At 40.0% G+C, this 23,176-nt stretch overlaps 1 protein-coding gene across 1 annotated transcript; it reads left to right on the forward strand.

The window, feature by feature from the left end:
* The first annotated feature begins 1,238 nt into the window (after positions 1-1,238).
* Positions 1,239-10,403, forward strand: meox1 (mesenchyme homeobox 1). Its single transcript, XM_038736207.1, has 3 exons — positions 1,239-2,198; positions 6,912-7,084; positions 9,618-10,403. Exons 1-3 carry the CDS (start codon positions 1,697-1,699, stop codon positions 9,738-9,740), a joined length of 798 nt encoding a protein of 265 aa, XP_038592135.1. The 5' UTR covers positions 1,239-1,696; the 3' UTR covers positions 9,741-10,403.
* The last annotated feature ends 12,773 nt before the right edge of the window (positions 10,404-23,176 follow it).

Genomic DNA, 23,176 nt, shown 5'->3' on the forward strand with positions numbered 1-23,176 from the left:
AGCACATTCTCCTTTCTCTTTTTCTGGCTGTGAAATAGTTACCAGCAGAGGTACAAAACAGGTTCTTCCTTTCTCTAGGCTTTTTTAAAATCTCAATTCTTATTCCCTTTTTCTGCTTGTTTCTTCAATAAAAGCCACTATCTCTAAGTCTTGCCTTCTCTCTTTCTATTTTCTCTCAGTGGAGGTGTGATCCACCTCCCCTGAGAGGTCAGGAGCAAAGTGAGGACACGCTAGGACGGAAAACTTCAGCTCACAAATATGAGGAGTATGAAGAAAAACTGTGCATTTCTGTAAAATGTGGTTCAGTGGGTTTATTGGGTAACGGATATGTTGAAATTCTGTCCAATCTTTGGTTTAGCCAAAAAGGTTTTAATGGTATTAGAGACATTACTTCATGGGGAAGTGGCTTCCATCGTGAGTAGCCTGAGATTAAAAATCAGTGATCAGAAAATTGAATAATTACATCTTTGTTCATCCAAGTGTGGTTAATCTACATGTGACTGGTTTCACACACAATTGCTGCTGCTTCTTAATATCTCGTAATATGCAAGGGCTCCACAAAAAATCACAAAACACAAAAAAATGGCACAATCCCTCAGTCACAGTGTTTGCTTAGTGTTTTTGAAATATGGCTCTGAAATTTCATATTGTGTCTCACTAAAGTGAGAAAACCTCAAGAGGTGTGAGAGCCTGCATAGCCAATATCAAATCCAGTCGTCCTATCACCTCAAAGTTAAAGAAAGCCCAGCCAGGTGGATTTGGGTGTGTAGCATTAATGTGCACAAGTACTTACACGCACACACACACAGTCATAAAAACAGAGAAAGAAAAAAGGACTTTTCAGATCGGAGAGGACAGGCTGGGATCAGGGGTACAGCGGGAAATGGTTAGGGTTAACTTTCCTCTAAAGGGTGTCAAAAAAGGAACTAAATTGGGTGTCGGAAAGCGCTAAGGAGCCGAATAAGTTGGGGTCCCCAGCTCTAATGTGAGTGGGTGCTCACTTTATATTTTACACACAATGTCCCTTTAAAAAGCCCCACGTCTGGAAAGCCCATTAGATGTGCATATAAAATTTCCCCCGTGATTAATAGTTGATGAGGCAGGGTTGGTTGGAGGGTACTACCAACATGTGGCCGGCAGGGCTCCTCCTCTGCAATCTCACGTTACACTCCATAAACTTGCCACTCTTTCCCACCTATATGTTTAAAAAGGAGGAGGGCTCACTTGTCAAGAATGCCTTAGAAGAGTTGTGAAAACAGCCAGCCCGAGAAGGGGAGTCATGCAGTTGCAGATGCAGCTCACCCGCCGAGCCACAAGTCAGTCAGATCAGTCAGGGAGAGAGGGTGTGTGAGAGTAAGACAGAGGGAAAGTGTGTGAGAGTGTGTCAGGACCAGAGGCTCCAAAGGACGTCACACACAAGATCCCAGAGAGAGGGGGAAGCACGCTGTCACAGGAAGGCGTCTATCCTCACGCGTTCTGGGCTGCGGAAGAGTCAACAGCCTCTGACAGTAGTGAGTATTCCTGATGTGGATGCAGTAAGACGATGATGTGCATTTAGCCAGCAGAAGTGGATTTTTCTCAAGACTGACAAAGATACAGACTTCGTAACTTACTTTCCGGGAGGGGGTTTCAACTCATCTGCAAGGACTTGTAATAAGACACTAATAAAGATTGTGTGAAGTGTTATTGCATCACCATGGATCAGCCAGCCAGCAGCTGCATGCGGAGCTCCCACCCCAGCAGCCCGATCTGGGGTTGCATGAGGAATCCTCACTCAGGGGTCCCAGGAGCCAATCTGCAATCACCCTACCAGCAGGCCCCTTTCTCCCTCCACCAGAAGCCCGAGTTCCTGGCCTACACAGACTTCACCAGCTCCTGCCTGTTGCCAACTGCGCCACACGCAGCCTACCCCCGTGACGAAAGACTGTACCAAGAGAACCAGGGGGGGTACCAGAGAGCGGATTGGCAGTTCAACCCCTGTGAGACACGGGTGAGAGCGCCTGAGGCATGCCCACCCGTCGTCGCCCCTGTAGTAGTAGGTGGTGGTGGAGTTGGAGGGCCTGAGCTGGACAGTGTAGGGGGAGACAGGCTGCCAGGGACGGTGCCTGGGTGCCTGGAGGGAGAATACTCACCACAGAGCGTGGCGTCGGCCGACTCAGACAAGAAGAGCTCCAATAAGAGGAAGCGAGATGTCACAGGTGAGTTAGGGTGTACTGGGACAGATGGGAGTCCACTTGGGTGTGTTGGTTCATGGGGAAAGAAGAGCATTCCAAAAACACTTCACAGTATGCTTAGAAAAGGAAAACATACAGCGATAAAAAGCACATTTGGTTGGATTAAAAATGATAGTGGACATTCCTCTTTTCGTACTGTACACCGGTGTTTATAATGGTGGAAATATCAATAAAAAATGAGGAGGAAACATGCAAAACTGCCATGGAAGCAGTACAACTTTTGACAAGGAATAAAAAATAAAGATTGATAGTAATGCCATGAGGGTTTTTTTATTTGCCAAACCTCTGCACACAGGTGTAAAAAAATGCTATGCCATTGTTGCTCCATTTAAAGTTTAGAAATGTGATGTGAATGTCAAGGTTAGGAATTTCTTCCCTGACCTGTATCACAGCTGGAAACGACACAAATTCTCTCTCTATTTCCTCACCAAATTGATCTAAAAGCAGCACTCTCACCAGATTGCTATGTGAAAGGTGAGTAGGTGACAAGACTTTTGTGTTCAAGTCACACACTTTAAGTAGCAGTTGCATCCTCTTATTGTTCAAGGGCTTTCAAAAGGCTGAAATGATTTATAGGACATGTGAAAATTTCATTGAGCTCCTGTATCCGTTGGAAATAGACTATTGTTTTAAACAGCATGGCCACATTCAAGATGATGGTAAAAAATGACATCAGGCTTCTGTGGGGAAACGTGGTTTAAGATATCACAGGTGCTTCAGACTGTGTTTATTATGTGTTTATAGATTAAGTCTAAAAATTGAATTAATGAAATTAATTTATTCACGGTCTTGCTATAGTTAACAGTGAATCAGGAAATTATTGCTCATTTCAGAATTTTTTCACTTAAAACTATTGAAGTGTAAAAAAAGAGACCATGTAAAACTTTTCAGCTTTTATTTTAAATTTTTTCAGCCACTTCACCAAACGCCAGTGAGCCAAAATAAGATGATAACATTCATATTAAACTCTATTTCCAGTAACACCCTCTGCTAAAAGAACTTTTCACCACAAAAGAATGAGTTCATGTGTCCTTACGTATGCGTATATGTGCTTAGAGCTGTGATGTAAGCACTGAAATAGTATGATTGTATGCTTTTGGATTATGGTGCAATTTATTCCCCTGATCATATTTCACACTTGCTAATAGGGAGCAAAAGTAACTGATATCCATGACAAACTACTTTCTAAAAGTTTCACACGTAACGTTAACAACGAGAGCAACAGACTTAAGGACATGTTTACATTTAAACTGAATCTAAAGGTGTAAAAGATTTAATGTGCAGAATCTCACCCTGGCAGAATGAAAATAAAACCACGTCCAGCACATCTGGAGCGTTCACATTTCATCTGTGGAAACCGTTTTCTAAACTGAGGAAAATGTCAGCCTGTTGACTTTGTTTCCCTCACAAAGATGATGATTTATGCAGTGAGACCGGCATTTGCACTTCTACACTTAAAAAGAAAGAAAAAGTTTGCAATAAATACTGGACATTTGTACTGTGGGGAAATTCATCTAGCCCAGGGTTAAACTATAAATATAGGTTATAGAGAGAAAAGTTGTTGCTCACTGTTTACAAATTTATCCTAAAATTAAACTTTAATCTACACTGAGCGCTGGATGGGTGGAGTTTGCTCCATCATACAGTAACACTTCAGATATTATCTTCTTTTATACAGGCGTATTCTATATTTTTCAAGTGCTTCATTGTGATCATCTGTTTGTCCAAGTGTAGCAAGGCATATGTAATTATAAAGAGCATGAATAATTATTTGGAAAAACAACATGACCAATGTCTTCAACAGCCAAATTGAAGAGGATGGTGGGGGAGTACAGACGCCCCCTCCCTCCATTTCTTACCTTATTGTAACCTCCACTCACTACACTGAAAACATGCCAGACCACGTCTGGTAAAATCACTTTGCCTCTGAGCCCACTTTTTACATTCTTATCCATTGACATTTTCCTGTCGTTAAGCCGTAACACAATCTCCCACTGAGTGCATGCAACATGTCTGACCACTACATCAGTTCTTGGTTTCAGAAAAGAGCCATTCAGTCTTGTATTGACTAGCTGGTAGAAGAGCATATATTAGGAAAATGTCCTGAAGGCATTCACATTACAGGCAGGGCTGCTGTACAGTCTGCTTGTGTCTGTGTGTATTTATACAGATATGAAAATGTGGTGCACGGGAAGTGATGTTTCCAAAACCCTAAACTCTAACTGGTATCTGATATTGGCTTTAATCCAAAGTATGATCTATAATTCTGTCAACAGAACAATATGTGACAATGAAATAACCATTCTACTATTAGCAAATCTAACATTATTAGTATTTTCTATTATTATCAAACTCCATTATACAACACATTGTAAAATGACAAATAGATATACCTCGTATTATTTCTGATAAATTGACGAAGAAAACAACCATTAAACATTTTTTGTTATAAAATTAAACAGTAACACTTTTACCCCCTACTTAACATTTATTGGTTTATAACACATACAAAAATCTAACAAATGGCTTTTTAAAATATTTTTAAAATTGTTTATCAATGGATTTGTCAGTAATTATAACTCCTTATGAAGCATCTAATGGCATAAACAGTTAATGAGTGCAAAATAACACATGATTCCACAAATGAGCAAATCTTTAGTGTGTTATAAAGCATTTATTTGTTTGTACACATGGACAAATGATTCACACGTGGATTTAAAAGGTTTAATAAATGTGTTCAAAACAACTCATTATACATTGTTTATGTTATCATGCTGACCTACATTACCTGCCTATGCAAAAAAAAAAAAAACACTAAAAATTAAACCTGCTTACAACTACATTACAAAGTGTTATAGTGTGTTATAATCCATTTATTAATTCATTACTGCTTACGGATGATGCATAATGAGGTTAAAATTAAGTGTTATCAATAAAACATCCTAACTCCTTGTGAAATCCTGGCTTTTACACACACAAATTATGTGATCAATCACACATGTAATTTTCGCCTGGGGTTTTTTGTTTTAACAACAACAATCACTAATGTGGCACAGCTTTAATTCAGTCCTGATGAAGAAAACTACTTTTGCTGCAACCACCCAAAAAGGCACCAAATGTTGTTTGTCTTTGGGACCCTGCTGGGTGCAGAAGCCTTCTCCCAGCAAGTTTACAGTCTCTGGCTGTGTTGGATATTTATTGGGGGCCTGTTTAGTGAGAACCAGTACTTGCCCTGCCAGGTGTTCAGTCTAACTAAACCTGCCTGACACAGGACACAGGCCAGGCAGTGCCGGCACACTCAGGGCAGCGCGTCATTAATGACACTTAGACAATAAGAAGTTTTTCTGGCATGACACATGGTTATCCAGCACACACATCAGGTCTTTGCACACATGAGCTACACGCGTGCACAAATACACACACATGTCCTGGTCTGCCCAGTCACATCTGGCCCAGGTACTGCAGTCCATTTCACATTCTGGCCCACTGCTCTGGCAGGCACCAAGAAAAACTTCTCACTTTGACAAATTAGAACCATTTTCTAGAGATTACATCAGCTGCTAGTGTCGCTACCAATGCACAATTATTACACAAACTCTTTCCCGTTAATACACAAGAGAAGTTTTACTGAAAGTTAAATGAAGCTTTCATTTATATTTATCCTGGTAAATGAGGTTTAAATTCCACCATTTCCTAGGAAATACGAAGGCAGAGGAATCTATAAATCTTGCAATAAACTGCAACTCTAGTCTCATGGGAGACTGGATAATGATGATGTGTTTGTTCACAGTTTTAATACTGAAACTGATGTCAGTGTAGTTCAAACCGCAGTCACTGTCGACCCTAACGACATTCATAGAGATATCTCAGTTTTTTTCCTGATGTATTTGCTGTCATGTAGATGAGTTAATGTGAATCTCCCCAGAGTGCTCCGGAGGGAAATCTTCTAACACACACGTAGCACTCGAACCTGGACACATCCGCACCTTTGTTCTTTTGTTAGAGGCTTTAACGATGTTCCGCTGCATTCCTCTCCTAACTCAGTCCCTCTGTGGCTGGCTTGGTGGCCCCTACCCTGTGCTGATATGCTATCACACACACCATGAATGAATGTTCAAATGCATGAATTTGTTCTTAAATTTGCATACACATAAACAAAGAAAGACAAATAAAGGCAGAAGGTAGTCTAAAATACATGCTTCACTGCAAGTGAACAGAGCTCATAAGCACGGGTCAGGGTGGTCTCTTTTTAAAGTGCTCGTTTTGGTGTTTACTATATGAGGGGCCTCTCACTAAAGAGTCTTTGGAGTTGTGGTTTGTTGGTTTGAAAGGTCCTCAAGGTCTGTTTAATAGTCAACTAGAGGATGGTCACAATATGGCTGGAGAGCTAATTCAAATTCAGATTAGCTGTGAATAATGTAATGAATGGTTTGTTGGTCAAGTGGTAAAACCATCATGTAAGACAAACTGGGTCCATAACCCCTTATATTCATAGAATAGAGGAGTTCACTAGGATGAAAATGTATCTATTATATATATTTTCCCCCTATTTAAAACAAGTGTGATGAGAAAAGTACAAAAAATATATGCATACATTCCTCTAAAATCATACAAACAGCCTTGAGGAAAGTAGCTGAGAATTTGCATGAAATACATTTTCTCTCTGTTTCTCTCAAGATATCCAGGAGTCCAGTTTTAAGGTGGACTCCAGCTGCAAGGCCCGAAAAGAGCGCACAGCGTTCACCAAGGAGCAGCTGCGAGAGCTGGAAGCTGAGTTCACCCACCATAACTACCTGACCAGGCTCCGCCGCTACGAGATCGCCGTCAACCTGGACCTCACAGAGAGACAGGTACACCACCTTTCCCTCACGTCTGATTCCCAGTACAACGTGGGGAAATGCTTGTATTATTATCACTCCATGTTAACCGCTCATCTAGTAATGTTTCAAATATTTTAAATATGAAAAAAAAATTGTTTTTAGTCGAAATGTGACTCACAAAAAAGGTTTCTGATTTTACAACCAACTTTTCATTTAAGTCTGGTAGAAAGGTTGATGTTACAAATACTTTATACTAAAAAATGAAAGGAAATGTGTAATATCACCACAAACACCTTAATAACTCAAATGGTTAGATTTCCAACAAGGTAATGATCATGTATATAAAGTGGACAGTATCCACAGTATTCCAGATAATAATAATAATAATCATAATAATAATAATCCTAAAAAGAAGAAGAAGAATCCATACATACATACATACACACAGTTGCATTTAAATACAATGAACCATTTTTTCCACACTATTTTTCATCCTGTGGTTCTAGCAGAATGACATGCAGCTTTAATGAGTGGGCGGCAGCTCCAGACTTGATGAAATCGGGCGAACATGTGTCGATGCTGCTGGATAAAACCCCAGTCTGCCTGTCAGGCCCAGTGTCCCAGCTCCTCCTAATGAGGCCGTGGTGCCACAGTGACCACACATACTGCCGTCTGCTCCTAAATCTATTTCCCAGACCTCTGGAACACACACACACACACACTCTTACAGACAGACACACACAGCCAGGTTCCATCTTCACTCAGAGCTCCCACTGCAACTTGTCTGCTTTTTCGAACTCATCCTACATGCTTTGGCGTTATGCCGTCCTTTCAATCAGTCACGATGAGCAGAAAAACGCGGAGACGAAGAGACTACAGTATCTGGGAACAGATTCATCTGAATCCCAGAGTTGCAAGGGGGAATGCTGAGTGGGATGTGCAGAGGTCACCCAAAACATCCTTGACTTGAAATTCTCAGCTGATGGAGCAATGAGCTGCTACAGTCTGAATTAAGTTTAACACTTATCGACACTTAAACAGTTGTCAGTGTCTTGTGAAAATCGTGACTCTCCAAAATATCAACTTTTCATGAACTAAGACAAAGAGCTTGGAGCTTTGCCAACAGGTTTTAATGAGTTGTATTAGCTTAGAGGATGATTCCGGGGATATTCATAATATCCTTTGGTCAACAAGTCCTATTAAAAGACCAAACCAACAACATCATGCTAGCTATTAGCAACCAAAGCCTGATTTTTATTATTCCTCTGAGCTCGATTGTTGTCCAAAAACTATTAAAAACACACAAACCAGCCTATCTGTTCAACTGGAACATGTTCCTTCACTATGATGAATATTGGTTGTTAATTTTGAGTCAGTCCCACATTCATCATCCTGCTGCTGTTAACACTCTCCAGTGCACCAAATGTGTATTAATCTGCAACTAAAAATAGTCCCGGACAAATACACAATTTACTCCTGTTCAGTAACTGTAGCGAAAAACTACAGTTCATGCACCTGTTACCCTATTTTATAAGCTTTTTAAATATTAAGTAAATATTCTCAATCACAGACTTAATTAATGTTCACCCCTCAGTTGTTTTTCTGCTGCATCTTCCTGGTCATTTTCTCGAGTCTCAGGAAGTGTTTGTTTTTACTTCTATTCTTGGCCGTATGAAATGGTCTAATGTCTCTAAATTCAGAACAGTGCGATGACACGGATGAGCATTATCCACACTGCGAGTAAACTCATGTCCTGTGTAGGCTGACACGCTGATAGTTGACTCTTTTGGCCTACTGTCTATACGATACACTCTGCCTGCATTTGCAGAGATTTTTGAGCCAGAGCCGAGCACTTTGTGAAGACAATTCATACTCCTTACAAGGCCAACGCAAATCGAGCCAATTTATATACTGTCCTGGGAGATTTGTGGGGGATTATTTGTCTATTTTTCTGCTGACCATGTTGTAAGTTTTGCTAAAAATTGAAAAAAATGAAAAAAAGCCACAGTGATCCTATTACAAGTTCAAAATCGGTGAATGAAAATACATTCATGGTACCATACACATATGGTTTTAACTCCTTATGCTGATTCTCAATTTGCAGTATTAATTGTTATATACTCGTAGTAATTTAAGTTATTGATGAATCTGCTGATTACTTTCTCAATTAATTGCTTAAAGGTTTGCTCTATAAAATGTCAGAAAACAGAGAAAAATGTTCATCAATTTTTTTTCAAAATCCAAAATGATGTCTGCAAATTGCTTCTTTTGTCTGACCAATAGCCCCAAACCCAAAGATATTCAGTTTACTATCACAGCAAACCAGCAAATATTCGTATTTGTAAGGCTAGAACCCATGGATTTTTGCTGATACACTAATCAATTAATAAATAACATTAATCTTAAATTATTGCAAAGGGAGGATACCAAGAGGCAATCTGTCTGAGGCAAATTTAGCTCAACAATTTTGTCCATATATGGTGATGACTGATGATGCGTTAATTTGGCTATATTGCATTAATGAACATTCTAATGTAGCATGTCCTTTATTTCTCTACAAAAGGTGAAAGTGTGGTTTCAGAACAGGAGGATGAAGTGGAAGAGAGTGAAGGGAGGACAGTCATCCTCGCCCAATGACCTGGAAAATGACGACATAGACTCCGCTGCCTCGCCCAGCTCTGAATGAACAAAAGGGTCGGCATTATGAAAAGGAGATGCGACACAGACCTTGTGACACAGAGAGACTGGGGTCAACTGGACACACAATGCAAACTTTTTTGGAAAGCTGCAGGAACAACTCTAGAGACTCCTTTTAATTCCCAGGAAGAAATCACTGAGCATCTCCTTTGTTGTTTTCTGTTGTAAATAATTGATTTATGTCCATAATGAACTGCATTTTGATACATTATTGATAAATAATCTGTTTAAGAGGCCACCTCTTGTTGTATTGACTGTTTAAATATTAGAGATGATACTTGTGGTCATTGTAGATCAGTGACAAAGTCCGGACAGCAGCTTTAAGGCCAGTGATGACATATCAGACCGTGATGTGATTGTGTTTGAGTGCATCCCCTTTGGTTCCAGTATTGTAATCATGGCCTTTGACGCTTGACTTGAACCACCTGGGAAAACTCAGACTGCACGAGTGTTGCCAAGCCATAAGTGCCTCAGAATCAAATCTTTTTTTTTTTCATTTTGTCAGTTCTTTTTCCTAGAATATAAGGGTTTTTTTCTGTCAAGCATTTCTTTTACTATTCTTTTTTATACATGTTGAATGTTATTGATAAAACACAGATGTTGCCTGTTTCTGCAAATAGAATAAATCATCTGCTGCAAAATGGGGAAAATATCTTGATAATTTCTTCCACCCGCAACAATCAACAGTAGGTCAATCTGTATTCTTGGCTGACGGTTTTATCACGTGTGGATCTTTTGTTCAGATTTGACAATTGCTAAGATTTGAGAGCAAAATGATAACTGAGGAAAAGTTCGCTTTTGAGGTTGGCAGCTGATGTGTGTGTGTGTGTGTGTGTGTGTGTGTGTGTGTGTGTACTTGCATCTCCCTTTAAGCATGCAAAAGTATTTTGGCCTAGTTCCAGAGATATGCTGCTCGCCCATATCTCAGATTTTTTTTGAATGACTTAAACAGGTCTGGTATTGTGCTCATTGATTACATTGAACCAACCAGTTTAGAGCTTTGAAGGTGTAATTTACCACTGTTAAATTTCTTTGATCGTGTGAAACGTTAAAACTGCACTAATGAATATTTTTAGATAAATAGTGGATCAAAGGACTATGTATAATGTTAAAGGGTCATTACCCACAGAGAATTATTACCTGACTCCGCAGATCCCCTCGGCTGTAATGAGTGTTTTAGTGTCTTTCAACTCATTGTTTTGGTTTTGCGACCCGCAACTTGTTCTCGTCCACCTTGTTTTTAGCAGAAGCAAGCAACTGTTTTCAGTGAAAAAGCACCAAACAGCACACAGATAAAGTTAGAAACTAGATGGTGAACATAGTTGGCAGCTAGCAAGTACGCACTAAAGACCCAGATATTTTCCTCAAGGTTTAGTGAAGACCAAAACAGAACTAAAAGGTGGTAAAAATTGTACTTAAATTCATCGGGTCACTGGAGACACAACGCAAAATGAATGCCGATGTTGATGTGTCTGCTGGGTATGTAATTAGGCAACTGTTTGTTAACATGTTTGCAATATCAACTTCATAAATGCATAATATGTCAGTGTTGTGTTTACAGTTTGTTCAGCTGCCTCCAAATTGCCAAACAAATCAATGAATAATTCTTTAAGTTAACTGCCCTAACAGCTGCTACCAGCTTCTGTGTTGACTGAAAATAAGACGAGGCAGGCATGGGTATGTCACTCACTACTGATTTGTCAGGGCAAAACTTTTGACCCCCTCCAAACAAACACAGACATAAACATTAACATGTCAGACTGAATTATCATGTCGAAACAAAATGGCAATTCTGTTTGTTTAGACTAAAAGCATTTATGCTCATGTGCATATCTGTGCACCTGAAAGGCATCAGTTACATTGTCCCAGGTCACACACTTAAGTGAAATCTTGCTGTATGGGGGTCACTGCACCTAAAGCTTATCTAGAGGGATTATGCAGCCCTAATGTGTAAAATGGGAGTTTAGTTGAGAGCCCCTGCAACAGAGAAAGCTTTACATAAAATGTCTTCCGATGATGGAATGATTATCCTCATTAATATCTCACATGGAGGTCGGAATCAGCTCTCATCAATGGCCACCTAGATCCTGTCTGTAGCACCATAATCCTTAAGAATGTTTTCATAGGGGCAAGTGGTCTCCTACAGACCCAATGCAGATCACTCTGATTGGTCTGAAGTGACCAGACAAGCACTGACAGAGCTATAAGTAGATCTGAGTGTGTGTACGTGTGTGTGTGCTTGAATGGGAACATTCATTTTTGCACACCATCACTGTCACTCCAGTCGGCTCACAAAGGGCCATTAACCTGACAAGGTGGAGTCAGGCTCCAAAAGCTAAAGTATTTGGCCCCCGTAGACTATTTTCAACGGAAGCATCTGGATGGGGCCAATTTGATCTCAACCTGAGTGGAACCTAGACAAACCCACGCACGGGGCCCCCAGGACCAGAGGTAAAAAAAGAAAAGAAAAGGGCTTGCTGGCTGACCACTTGCGTATGATGGAAAAGGGAAATAATAGGTGGGTATGGGTGAAAAGACGGCTTCTCAAGTACAGGATGTTGTTGTAGCAGGTAGCCAGTCATCCAATTTCCTGCTTCCCAAAGAAAACAAGAGCTCAAGCATAGGAGTCCCCAGACTTACAATGGTGGGCCTATGCTCAGACTCCGGCCAACCAAACAAAGCCTTTAGAGGTTACTGCCCTTTCTGCTGGTCTGCAGGGACTGGAGTTGGCGGGAGGGTGGGATGGTTGTTCCATACACACACACGGAGTTGGGGTCAAGTGTTACTGTACGTCTGACCCTTCTGGGCCCCTGCTGCAGCTGCTGGGGGTGGAATAACTCCAAGTCAATCCTGTGCCCGTTTCCCCCCTCACTCAGCCTCTATTAGGGTCTATTATTGTATTAGTGGTAATAGTAGTCAAAATAAACCATGTCGAATTGTAATGATAGTATTAATATCAGCAGTGTAAACTAATGAAACTGGAATGTTATTCTTTCACCATAGAGGTTCCTTATAAAGGCACAGGGGTGGCCAAATGTATGGATTAGATTTAATTGGTGGTATCGTGATTGTGGGATGTTCAACCTTGCCGAAACACCCATGAAGGAAGAACATGTTTCCCTTTCACTTCACCCACCAATGGCTTTGGACACTTTGTTCTATTTTTATTGATTTAGGATCATTTGAATTGCTGTAGAAGTACAGAAGTTGAGGCAGCACATTTCTAAGAATATCAATAGCTGAATCTAAACTGACAGTCACGCAGAATTTAAGACTGTGGCAGCAACCAAAAATAAGGATAGATTCAGTCCCAGCAATATCTCCTGACCTGTGATTATAAAAGCAGATTCAGCTGCAGGAAACATTCTTGAAATAACTCCTCTTCTTTGAATACAACCGTCTCTGTGGGCAAAGAGCAATAAGAAAACATTCGTCAGAGTTTAAAGCAGCCAGTGACTTCACCCTCAGCTTTCAACAGGAATATTCTCATAACAGGCTTTCAACGTACGGGAGGTATTGCCACTAAAAGCACAGATTACCAGAGAATTCAGCCAAAAGCTCAATTTAAAGTGAGCAGGCACTCAAGTAGACCACATCACCAGCACAATGCTAAAAATGTTGTGGTTACATGAGCAGCTGCGCTACACTATTTCCATTTTTAAAACATTTCCAGTTGTACATCATTTATCTGGATGGAACAGTATTAATGCAAAAGTGGCATGCCAAAAGTTAACATCAAAGCATTCAAAAATATTAAAATATTGTACTTGACACCATATTCTATATACGGGTAGTTACTGGAGCAAACTATGATTAATTTCACTTTATATAATCCCCCATCATCCAAATGCATCAGTATCAAAAATGATGTTAAATTTGTTTTTAAACATTACATGTAACATTGTATTTTCAGCATGTATTTGTAGTCACATTAACGTCATTAAACACTCATTTATGTGTGTAGTATTATAAATATTCTACGTATAAATATGCTGCAGTTGTCTATTTTAAATTGTTTGTGTTTTTGCATGTCTTGCATATCTTGAGGTTTTCAAAACATATAAATTAATGTAATATTAGTGTGTTTATGGACTATAAGAGCTATGTTGATGGGACACTCAGTACAGTCAACAACAACCGAAAAAGTAAATTTCCATGTATTTGTCACTTTTCTTTTTTTATTTCCATTTGTGATGAACCTGTTTTGAGTTACTGTGTCTTTGAGTTAGTTAATGGAACATTTGACTATATTTTAGTCTTTATTTCTTTATTTTTTGGTGAAACAGCACTATGAAAAGTTAATAGTGAAGAGCAGCAGTTCCTGTTTGCATCACATATATAATGGATTGAGTTATGACTATGGAAAGAAGGTGTGGAAATGTTGATGTTTGGTTAAACTGAATGTGGACATCCCAACTAGTGCAAGGTATTTAGTGTCTTTATTTATTTTTCAATAAAATATACTTTTAACTAAATCTAAGTGCATCATATATACTCTCTTGACACATTCAGAACCATTTCATTGCTTGTAATCATTAGTTTAAATTGCACTTTATGAGTTTACTCCACAGTCTTAGAAAATTAGAACCTTAGTTTGTGCACCTCAATTTTTATTTTAGAAGATACGTACATTATTTGTAAAAAAAAACAGAATTATTTGGACTTTATTTTTAACATGTTTTAGCATGTTTAAATTTTATGTTTGTGTGTCAAGAGTGTGGTGACTGAAAGGAACATGGTAAAAAGAACCTAATGAGGTGACATGCAAAGTATCATCAGCTTTGCTGTGCACCTTCACTTGCTTTCCCACCAACACAGTCCACCATACATTTATTTTGAAAACCCAGTCCTCTGCTTCGGCTCTAGCATCTCTTGGCGGGAATGTTCTTGATTAATCGCCGGAGGTGTGAAGGTCAACTCTACAAGAGGTGACCGTAGAAATTAAAGCATGTCCTTCTCCTACTGGGCCCTGTGCTCAGCTCTGTGAGCTCCATCTGCACATTGTTATTGTGTACTGAGACGGCAGCTCGTTGGTCACATCAAAGACTCTTTCTACAAATTCTGACAGGCTGATATGGAAGGACACCGCTGTGAAAACATGCAATAGTGAGAGTTAAGATAACATCATAATGGCATAATATTGTAGGATAGGGGTGTGTGTCTGAAGGAGGAAGGTGAGCACTTGTGAATTCGAGTCAGTGTGTGTGTTTGTGAGAACTTATTGTATCTAACTTTGTAAGTAGGTACATTCATCTTACAAAGATGAATAATGAAAATAATATTATTAAAAATAATATTAAAATTAAGTTAATTTACATTTATATTTTGGACACTGTTGATGTGGTGGATTATTGTCTCCGACCTGACTTTGGAAATGCTCGACAGAAAAGCCTATAGACTCTGCCTCTTGTTAATTCTCATCTCTTTAAATCTGACAGTTAGTGTCTGTCATGAACATGTCTGTCTCACCTTGCCGCTGGCTGCAAAAGACCAAAGTACACTGGGTTTTGTCAAATGAAATGGACCCATGAGAAGATTAATGTAACAAGACTTTTCTCCTGTCTTCCGGGCCCTCTGCTCTCTCTGTGATCCTTCATCCACTTACTTGCAAAGCGGCTGGGAGCTGTGGATACACATCCTCTCTTTCTTTTCATCCTTATTGTTATTTTAGGCCACCTGCAAATCTATTTCTCTGTTTTCAGCCTCTCGCGCATGCAAGACAGAAACCGCCAAACAGTAAGAAAGGGAGGAGGAAATATGCAATCTCTTCCACACATCCTCCCAAGACAGCCGTTGTGTTGAAGGAGGTATACGTGTGTTGCATGTGTGTCATGTCAGAGTGAGCATGTTTGCATGTGTGTGAGCTTGCGTGTCAGTCTGTGTACCTGTGGGGCAAACCTGGCGGGTAAGCCTGAGTGTAGTCAGTCAGAGGTAGTCAGTGCTGGACACTCATGCAGCCCACCTCTGCTCATCCTTCCACCCCCCAAGCCTCTCGTCTCCGGTGATTAGCGACTCCTGTAGGAGTTATAAATCTTCAAATTCCATTGCACAATCAGTCAAGACGGGCCAAAGTTGAGGAGCTGCACCACATTAAATTATCTGAGACTTCCTACAAAGGCTCCTTTGGACATTTCATTTTAAGCAAAGTGGATACCAGAACTTCAGGCATGGTTCTGACTCTGGTCTATGGCTCCCTCTGGTTGGTACTTGTGACCTGCTGTGTCCTGCCTGGTGTGGAGCCAGGAAATCCAGCAGCAGTTTGACTCTGCAAATCATCACACAGAGGACCACTCAATCACACTGTTTGCTGTGCAAAGTGAACATAGAGGGCCTTGTTCACCAGAAAGCACACAGCAAGTACACACAGCATGAAAGTTGGAGAGTAGGCTTCACTGTCTGACTCAAACACATCATCAGAACCAGTTTAAAACAATCATACATCATGCACACAAGTCATCGTGACCATGACACTGCAGGACCTGATCAGAGGTCTTCAGTGTTGAAGTCACACACTTTGTTTGGCCTGGGATTCTTCACTAATTTGTGTTCAGACTTAATGCAAAGCTAATTTTAGAGGCAACATCAGAACTGCATACAGAGTGAGTGCAAAGATGAGTGTGGGCTCTAAGAGACACACATTTGTAGTGAGGTGTAAATTAAAACAAAGACGTATCCACATTAGATGAAATTTTTTCAATTCATGTGAAAGCATGTATCTTGAGGTTGTATGACTCAACTTGAATCATTGTACAGAGACAAGAAAAAAGGAGTATGAAGGACATCGAAAGACCTGGAGATCCTGGGGTGTCTGAGCTGTCACGTCAACAACATGGACACTCCACACAAACAGTCAGTGTATTTATTGCTAGCTAGCTACAACTAACGTCTGCAAAAGTCAGTTCAATGGGTGGCTATTAGGGGTGTGACGAGACACTTAACCCACGAGACGAGACGAGATTCATGATTGGGTTCACAAGATCAAGATGAGACGAGATTTTAACACTATTTTTAAGAAATCTTTAATGCTGAATTACATGAAAATATTTAGTAGTAAACACATTATTTGCTGCAGTCTGATACATACAATTTTTTTTTTTAACTTTATGCATATTCAGAATCTCTCCCACATATATCTGACATGTTCAGAGAAAAGTCATAATATTACCAGACTAACGTCATCATTTAAAGAGAAGTCTACCTGCTCTATACTTATACTTATACTCTACTGTGCATTACGTTTTTGATCCACTGTTAGTAACATTATCCCCTTCACAGCGTTTGACCAACACGGGTTTGGGACTGTATGTTAAGTAAGTGAAATGGAAAGTAAACTAAACACTTTTGATCAGGCAGAAATCTCACCTCAAATCCACACAAGTTAACTTCCAGTGCAGATCACAGTTCCAAACACAGCAGGCTGTGCTTCAGTTTTTAGATGTTTATGTTGCAAAACTCTACCAGCTACGTTACCACTTGTCACAGCTGTCTGGACCATTGACTGTATATAAAAAGGTCTGGACTCACAGCGCGAGGGTTCAGCTGACGACTATCACAGTGTACGCCGGTGTCTGACATCTGGGTGGAGTAGATTCGCTCCGGGAGTCTTATCAGTTATTCATTTGTATTTCACTGCGTGAGATAATTAATGAGTGGCTTGACAGCGTGTGAAAAATGTCATGTGGCGCAAGATCTTGTCACACCCCTAGTGGCTATCCAGAGCATGAAGGATGTTTTAAAGGAGAAATACCTAGTTTTCAGCAGCCGCTAACGGTGCATTTTTCAGGTTGCAACCTTGTGTGTGCTCGCACACGTGCTCAAACTCACGAGCCAACACATTTGGACACACAGAGACCTCAGACCCCTTATTTATTTTTTCTAGCATCCTTTGCACTATGCTCCATCACACTGTGTACATGTGTACATGTATGCATGCATGTGTATGTGTACCTGTATATAATATCCACCTTCAACATGTACATAATGAGAATAATAGTTTACTCTTGCATCCTTTGCACTCTGATCACTGCACTATTTGTCAATATGTCTATATTGTTTTGTTCATAGTGTGTATATTAGTGTTGTCTATACTGTAGTTTGTGTCTGATTTTATTTTATTATTATTTTATTATTGTGCTATGGTATTTTTGTATGAGCAAGCACATCATGAGCAATGTACAATCCTGAGTCAAATTCCTCGTATGTGTACACATACCTGGCAATAAAGCTGATTCTGATTCTGAAACACTGGGAGACAGCTTCACACAACATGTTGGAAGCTCATGTAAACTCCCACTTTAATGTTACAGCAACATTTTTATCAGCTTGAAGTTGAACTTATCCATGCTCGTTGCATGATAACATTACATTGACTGCATTTAGCAGACGTGATACATCTGAGTTAGCTCCTCTTCAATAACTATTTGTGTATCTTTCACCGGAGGCTCAGCAATGTCAGCACAGTTAAATTTGTTGGATGATAACGAAATTAGTGAGCTAGACTGAATATTATGAATGAGAATGTTACCACACTTTCTAACAGCTACACCGCTCTAATTAATGTTAATGTAGTGATTGGTCTTCCACTGTGTTGTTGTCCTGTACCATTATGTTGCATTATTGTGTGTGGGTCACGTAAGTTAAAGCAACTGAGACAGATGAATTATTTTGCGCTGAATAACGTTAGCAACGGCTCGGCGTTGGTCTTCAACCTATCCAACTTGAGCCAACTAAAGCATAATATATCTCATATGCGTTGCAGTAATGTTAGTTTTTTTTGTCAGTTTCAAACAAAGCAGAGGTATCTCTGTAACTCAAGCCTTTCTGATGTTAACTGTGTTTTCAGCCAAAGTCGATTTCATTCTCGTTTGGTTTGACGGGCTCCAGCACATAAAATTTTGTTGTTGGTTTTTATCCTTACGTGGAGTTTGTGTTGGAGTCTGTGTTGTGCTGGGAGCTGGTCGTTTATTGGTTTTAGCAGACTCCATGTTGTTAGCTGTGGTGTGTGTGCGGTACAGAATCAGAAGGCAAGAGACTCTGGAGCACTCATGCAGTCACAAACAATGGATTTCCTGGAAAATCTGACCCAGAGTGTTCACATAGGTTTACAGGTAACAGAAAATCCCGGCGAGTGGACCGTTTTTATGTAAGGTCACAACCCCTTCACACACAGGCAATAAAAAAGTGATTAATTTCATTTGAAAAAAATACATACAGCCCCTTTAAGAAAACTCATTGCCACATTCCAACACGGTGCCCATTTAATTCCCATGAGAGTTGCTGAATCAAATTCTGATTTCATAAATGGTTATTGTGGGGTCACTGTGACGCTCAGATAAACATATTCAATGTTTTAAAGTCATTACTTTTGTACGATTGTTGTCCTGTGTGACACGTGATCCTGCAATACCAAAAATTGCCACAAGTCTCACAGCTCAGAGCTGTTCCACGGAGCTTGGATTGGGGCAAATAGACATGCTTTGCAAACAACACTACAACAGTCAAATGTGTGTGTAACATGATAAATTAGCTTAATTCATTAATATTACACTACTTCTGCCTTTGCTACTGAGGTAGTAGCATTATAATTCACCACAAGAGATTACTTGTCACCTTGAGTTTTCAAGGTTTAAATAAATGACCAATTCTGTCAATAACACACGACAATAAAACCAGTGCTATTTGAAGAATCTTTTTATCCCACTCACCCTTCACATTCACATTTTAAAAACTTGTTTTACCTGTATTCTGCTAGTTATCGTCATCATTATGAACTTTAGTCTGGGTACTTGGTCAAAAAACAGGTGTCCATCTATCTAAAATCTTCCTAAAAGTCAATAGAGTGTGATGTTAATAAACCAAAGTTAACAGGCAGAATACATAAAGGATTCAGATTCCCCAGGACATCCTAGCTTCCCAGAACCTGGACTGGAACATTTTGTGAAGGTTAAGGTTTCAGAAGGTTTTTAGAATTGCTTCTTATATCAACGTGACATCCAAGAATCTGCAATTTAGTCTTATTTACAGTAGTCACAGCATTTCAACAATGTCCTTACCTGAATCTGCATCTCAGGAAAACATATCTGTAGAAAAATATATCAATCAAATACATCAGCAGCTTCTAACTCTATCTAGTAGACTTTGTCCTCAGGGTAAGATGATACCACATCTAGAACCTTTAACCATCTGATGCAACCAGCAAGCCAAGTCTCCATACATTCTCCTAACTTGCAGGTCCCCTATCCAAATAGCCCTGGCTTGAGAAGCACTGGGGAAATGGTCATGGAAGCCATGGCATCAGGCAGCAGAGGAATCATCCATCAACACGAGGGCTACGAGGGAGTGCACTGGGATCAGGCTGCTGTCATAAAGGTGTCATGGTTGCCAGACAGCCGAACCTAGAGCAACAAAGACACCCATGTCTCTTGAGTATAAGGATCAAATGTGAGTTTGACTTCTGGAGACTGGTTTCATAGAAGCATCTGAAGATTAAGGCTTCTGGAAAATGCAGATGCAAGACCCAGGCAGGCTGTACTAAGTAGCTGTAGATCATACAAAATCTAATTTTCTCTCTCTAACTTTCTCTATGTACACAAAAGGCCATACACCTGTAAGGTGGATGGATTATCTCAGCAAAGGAGAAGTGCTCACTAACACAGATTTTGACAGGTTTGTGAACAATATTTGAGAAAAATAGGCTTTTTGTGTAGATAGAGAGAGTCTTAGATCTTTGAGTTCAGTTCGTGATGAATGGGGCAAAAACAAAAGTGTTGCGTTTATAATTTTGTTCAGTATATAATGTTGCTTGTAGTGATGAATGGTGGAGAATTATATTATTGAGTCTGTAGTTGCCCTTAACTCTACAGAGGGCTCATCGTTTTGGTTTTCTGGCCTGTAACCTTTGTTTTGGTTTAGTCTTACCGTTCTTATCTTAACCTTATTTTGAGATGAAAATATCTAGACCTATACTGTACCCCACCAGCACCAAAGAGCAGAGAGACACATTTGGCAACTAGTAATGAAAGTCAAACATTGAGCAGCTAAAGAGCCAGATATTTCCCTCAGGAGTTGGTGAAGACCAAAAGCAGAGCTAATAGGAGAGTGAATATTGGACACCAACACAACTCCAAATGATTTCCTAAGTGTCTGCTAGATGTAAAAACTGTTTGCCAACACATTTACCACAACAACTTTATAAGGAGACAATATGCAACATTGTGTATTGCACTTGTTCTACTGCCTCCAAGTAGCAGCTTTAATGTCGGGATTGTCTCTTGTTTTAAAACAAGCAGATATTGCTTGTTTGCTTGTTACTTTTTTTTCTGAATGGTCTCTAGAGTTTAGACTGTAAATTTGCCTTTGATTAATGGGAAGAATATCAAAGATATTGTGAAACTGTTTGGAAATGACTGCTCTAATGTTACAATATGCATGCATGCAGATGAACAATACTGTTATTGTCATGATGAGATATGGGATTTTTCACATTGTTCATATTGTTCATATTTTATGTCAGACAGGACTTGATATCCAAAGAGCCTTTTGCGTTAGCATGAAAGGGTAGAAGTTTAACACTCACTGGCTGATCAATAAATAGGGTTACTGACCATCAGCCGCACGTTTACTACCCTCAATAAATTCCAGGGATTTGGGTTTCCATACAAAGTTTTAGGCAGAAGATGGCAGAGGTTTTCAAGTACAGGTGTTGTCATAAAAATGATGACCCAGATCCAACAATGGGGAGCCTGTATGAGCTATTGCCATCAAAAAAGTGCATGGTAACAGCAACACCAGTAGGTCACATTTTGTGTTTGAACAAGGTGTTATTTTTGAAGTGTTTGAGGTAAAACGCTAGGCTGTGCTTCTGAGTTTCCATGTATAGTAAACACGCTTTAGTCATGGGAACAATTTTGGGAAAAAAGGTCCCAGTTTCACACATGACTGCTTGATAATGCAGTAAACTGTATTGACATTTTGGCCTGTTTCTTAATAAATAACAGTGCTGTGAAGTTTTTAAAATATAAATAAATGTTAAAGCTGTACTTGGTCTACAGTTGCAGAAAACATCTGTTAGCATCAGTTACATTGGTGACCACATGTTAATGCTAAATTCATTTTCTAAATAGTGTAAAATTTCCCAACCATCTGGGGCTCAAGCAGAGTAAGAAAAAAATCTACACAAATATTTGCAAATAGTATTTCATCCAGGTCTGCAGATGATTTCAATAAATGCAGATGCAGCCACACAATGAGCCCAGCTCCACTTGAAAATATACAGACTCCCCAGTTCTGTCCTCTCTATATTTTAATGATCTGTGGCGGGACTGTGAGCCAAGCGTGTGACTGTGTTCACCTGTGCCAGCACACTTAGCCTGGCCTGCATCCAAACCAGCTTTGAGCAGAACCAGAAATGGGCTCAGTCATCGTGATCCAGGATTCTTTAAATCTCCCCATCCACCCAATCCACCACTACCCATCCATCTATCCTGCTACCCATCTCTCCACCCACCCCCACATTCCCATTGGCCCTTAAGTCTGGGCTGTACGAGCCTGTAGCATGACAATGTGTGTATGTGTTTGTCTACCTTGTGTGTGTGAACCTGCATGGATATCTGTGTGTGGGTGTGTGTGCCTGCAATGCATCTCTGCAGGTACGTGTGTGCGCGTGTGTGTGTGTGTGTGTGTGGTGCACGGTGTCTAGGAGCCTGGCGTTTGTTATTCTCTCTACAGTCACACTGTCTTTCATCAGGTCCCGTCCTGCAGCCCACAGACTCTCAGTATACAGTTTCATAGTCTAGGGCCCCTGTCTGCTGTAGCACGTGGGTGGATGATTTCTAACACATGGGAACCTTGGGAGCCCACGCAATGCTGGAACAATAGAGGACCTGTCAGTATCAGGGCACTGGAAGAGGACGAGACGGCAGGCGGTGATGATGTCAGAATCATTCACACCCACCCACGCTTTATCCGCCTTTCTTGCCTCTCAGTCACAGGGATGCATACACACATACAGACATCCAAAAAAAGTGCAAAAAATATATTGCATGACAGGACATACAAATCTCCCATATGCATGAAAATATACAGGAAAAGACCCATGAACCTCATCCCAAGTCCCAATTAAAAGAAAATTCTAGCTTTAATAGAACTTGGGTGTTGTTTTTAGCCATGCTAGCCATGGCTCTATGGATGGCAATGTATACCACTTTGGTCCAAAGTGATATATCTCAATAACTATTGCATGGGTGAGCACAACATTTGGTATACACATTTATGGTTCCCAAGAGATGTATCCTAATGACTTCAACAATCCCTTGACTTATTGACATTAATGATTTGAGTAAAATCTCTCAACTGCTATCAGATTTATTGGCATGCAATGTGAATAAATTTAGACAACTTTAGTGATCCCTCAACTTTTCAACATTT

This window comes from Micropterus salmoides, unplaced genomic scaffold (assembly GCF_014851395.1).
Source record: "Micropterus salmoides isolate LMB-PRFRI ecotype aquatic unplaced genomic scaffold, ASM1485139v1 Ms_hic_scaffold_21, whole genome shotgun sequence".
NCBI classification, from domain to species: domain Eukaryota; kingdom Metazoa; phylum Chordata; class Actinopteri; order Centrarchiformes; family Centrarchidae; genus Micropterus; species Micropterus salmoides.

Coding starts and splice junctions, on each gene's coding strand:
- meox1 (XM_038736207.1), top strand. CDS start 1,697: ATGGATCAGCCAGCCAGCAGCTGCATGCGGAGCTCCCACCCCAGCAGC. Junction 2,199..6,911: donor GAGGAAGCGAGATGTCACAG/GTGAGTTAGGGT, acceptor GTTTCTCTCAAG/ATATCCAGGAGTCCAGTTTT. Junction 7,085..9,617: donor TGGACCTCACAGAGAGACAG/GTACACCACCTT, acceptor TCTCTACAAAAG/GTGAAAGTGTGGTTTCAGAA.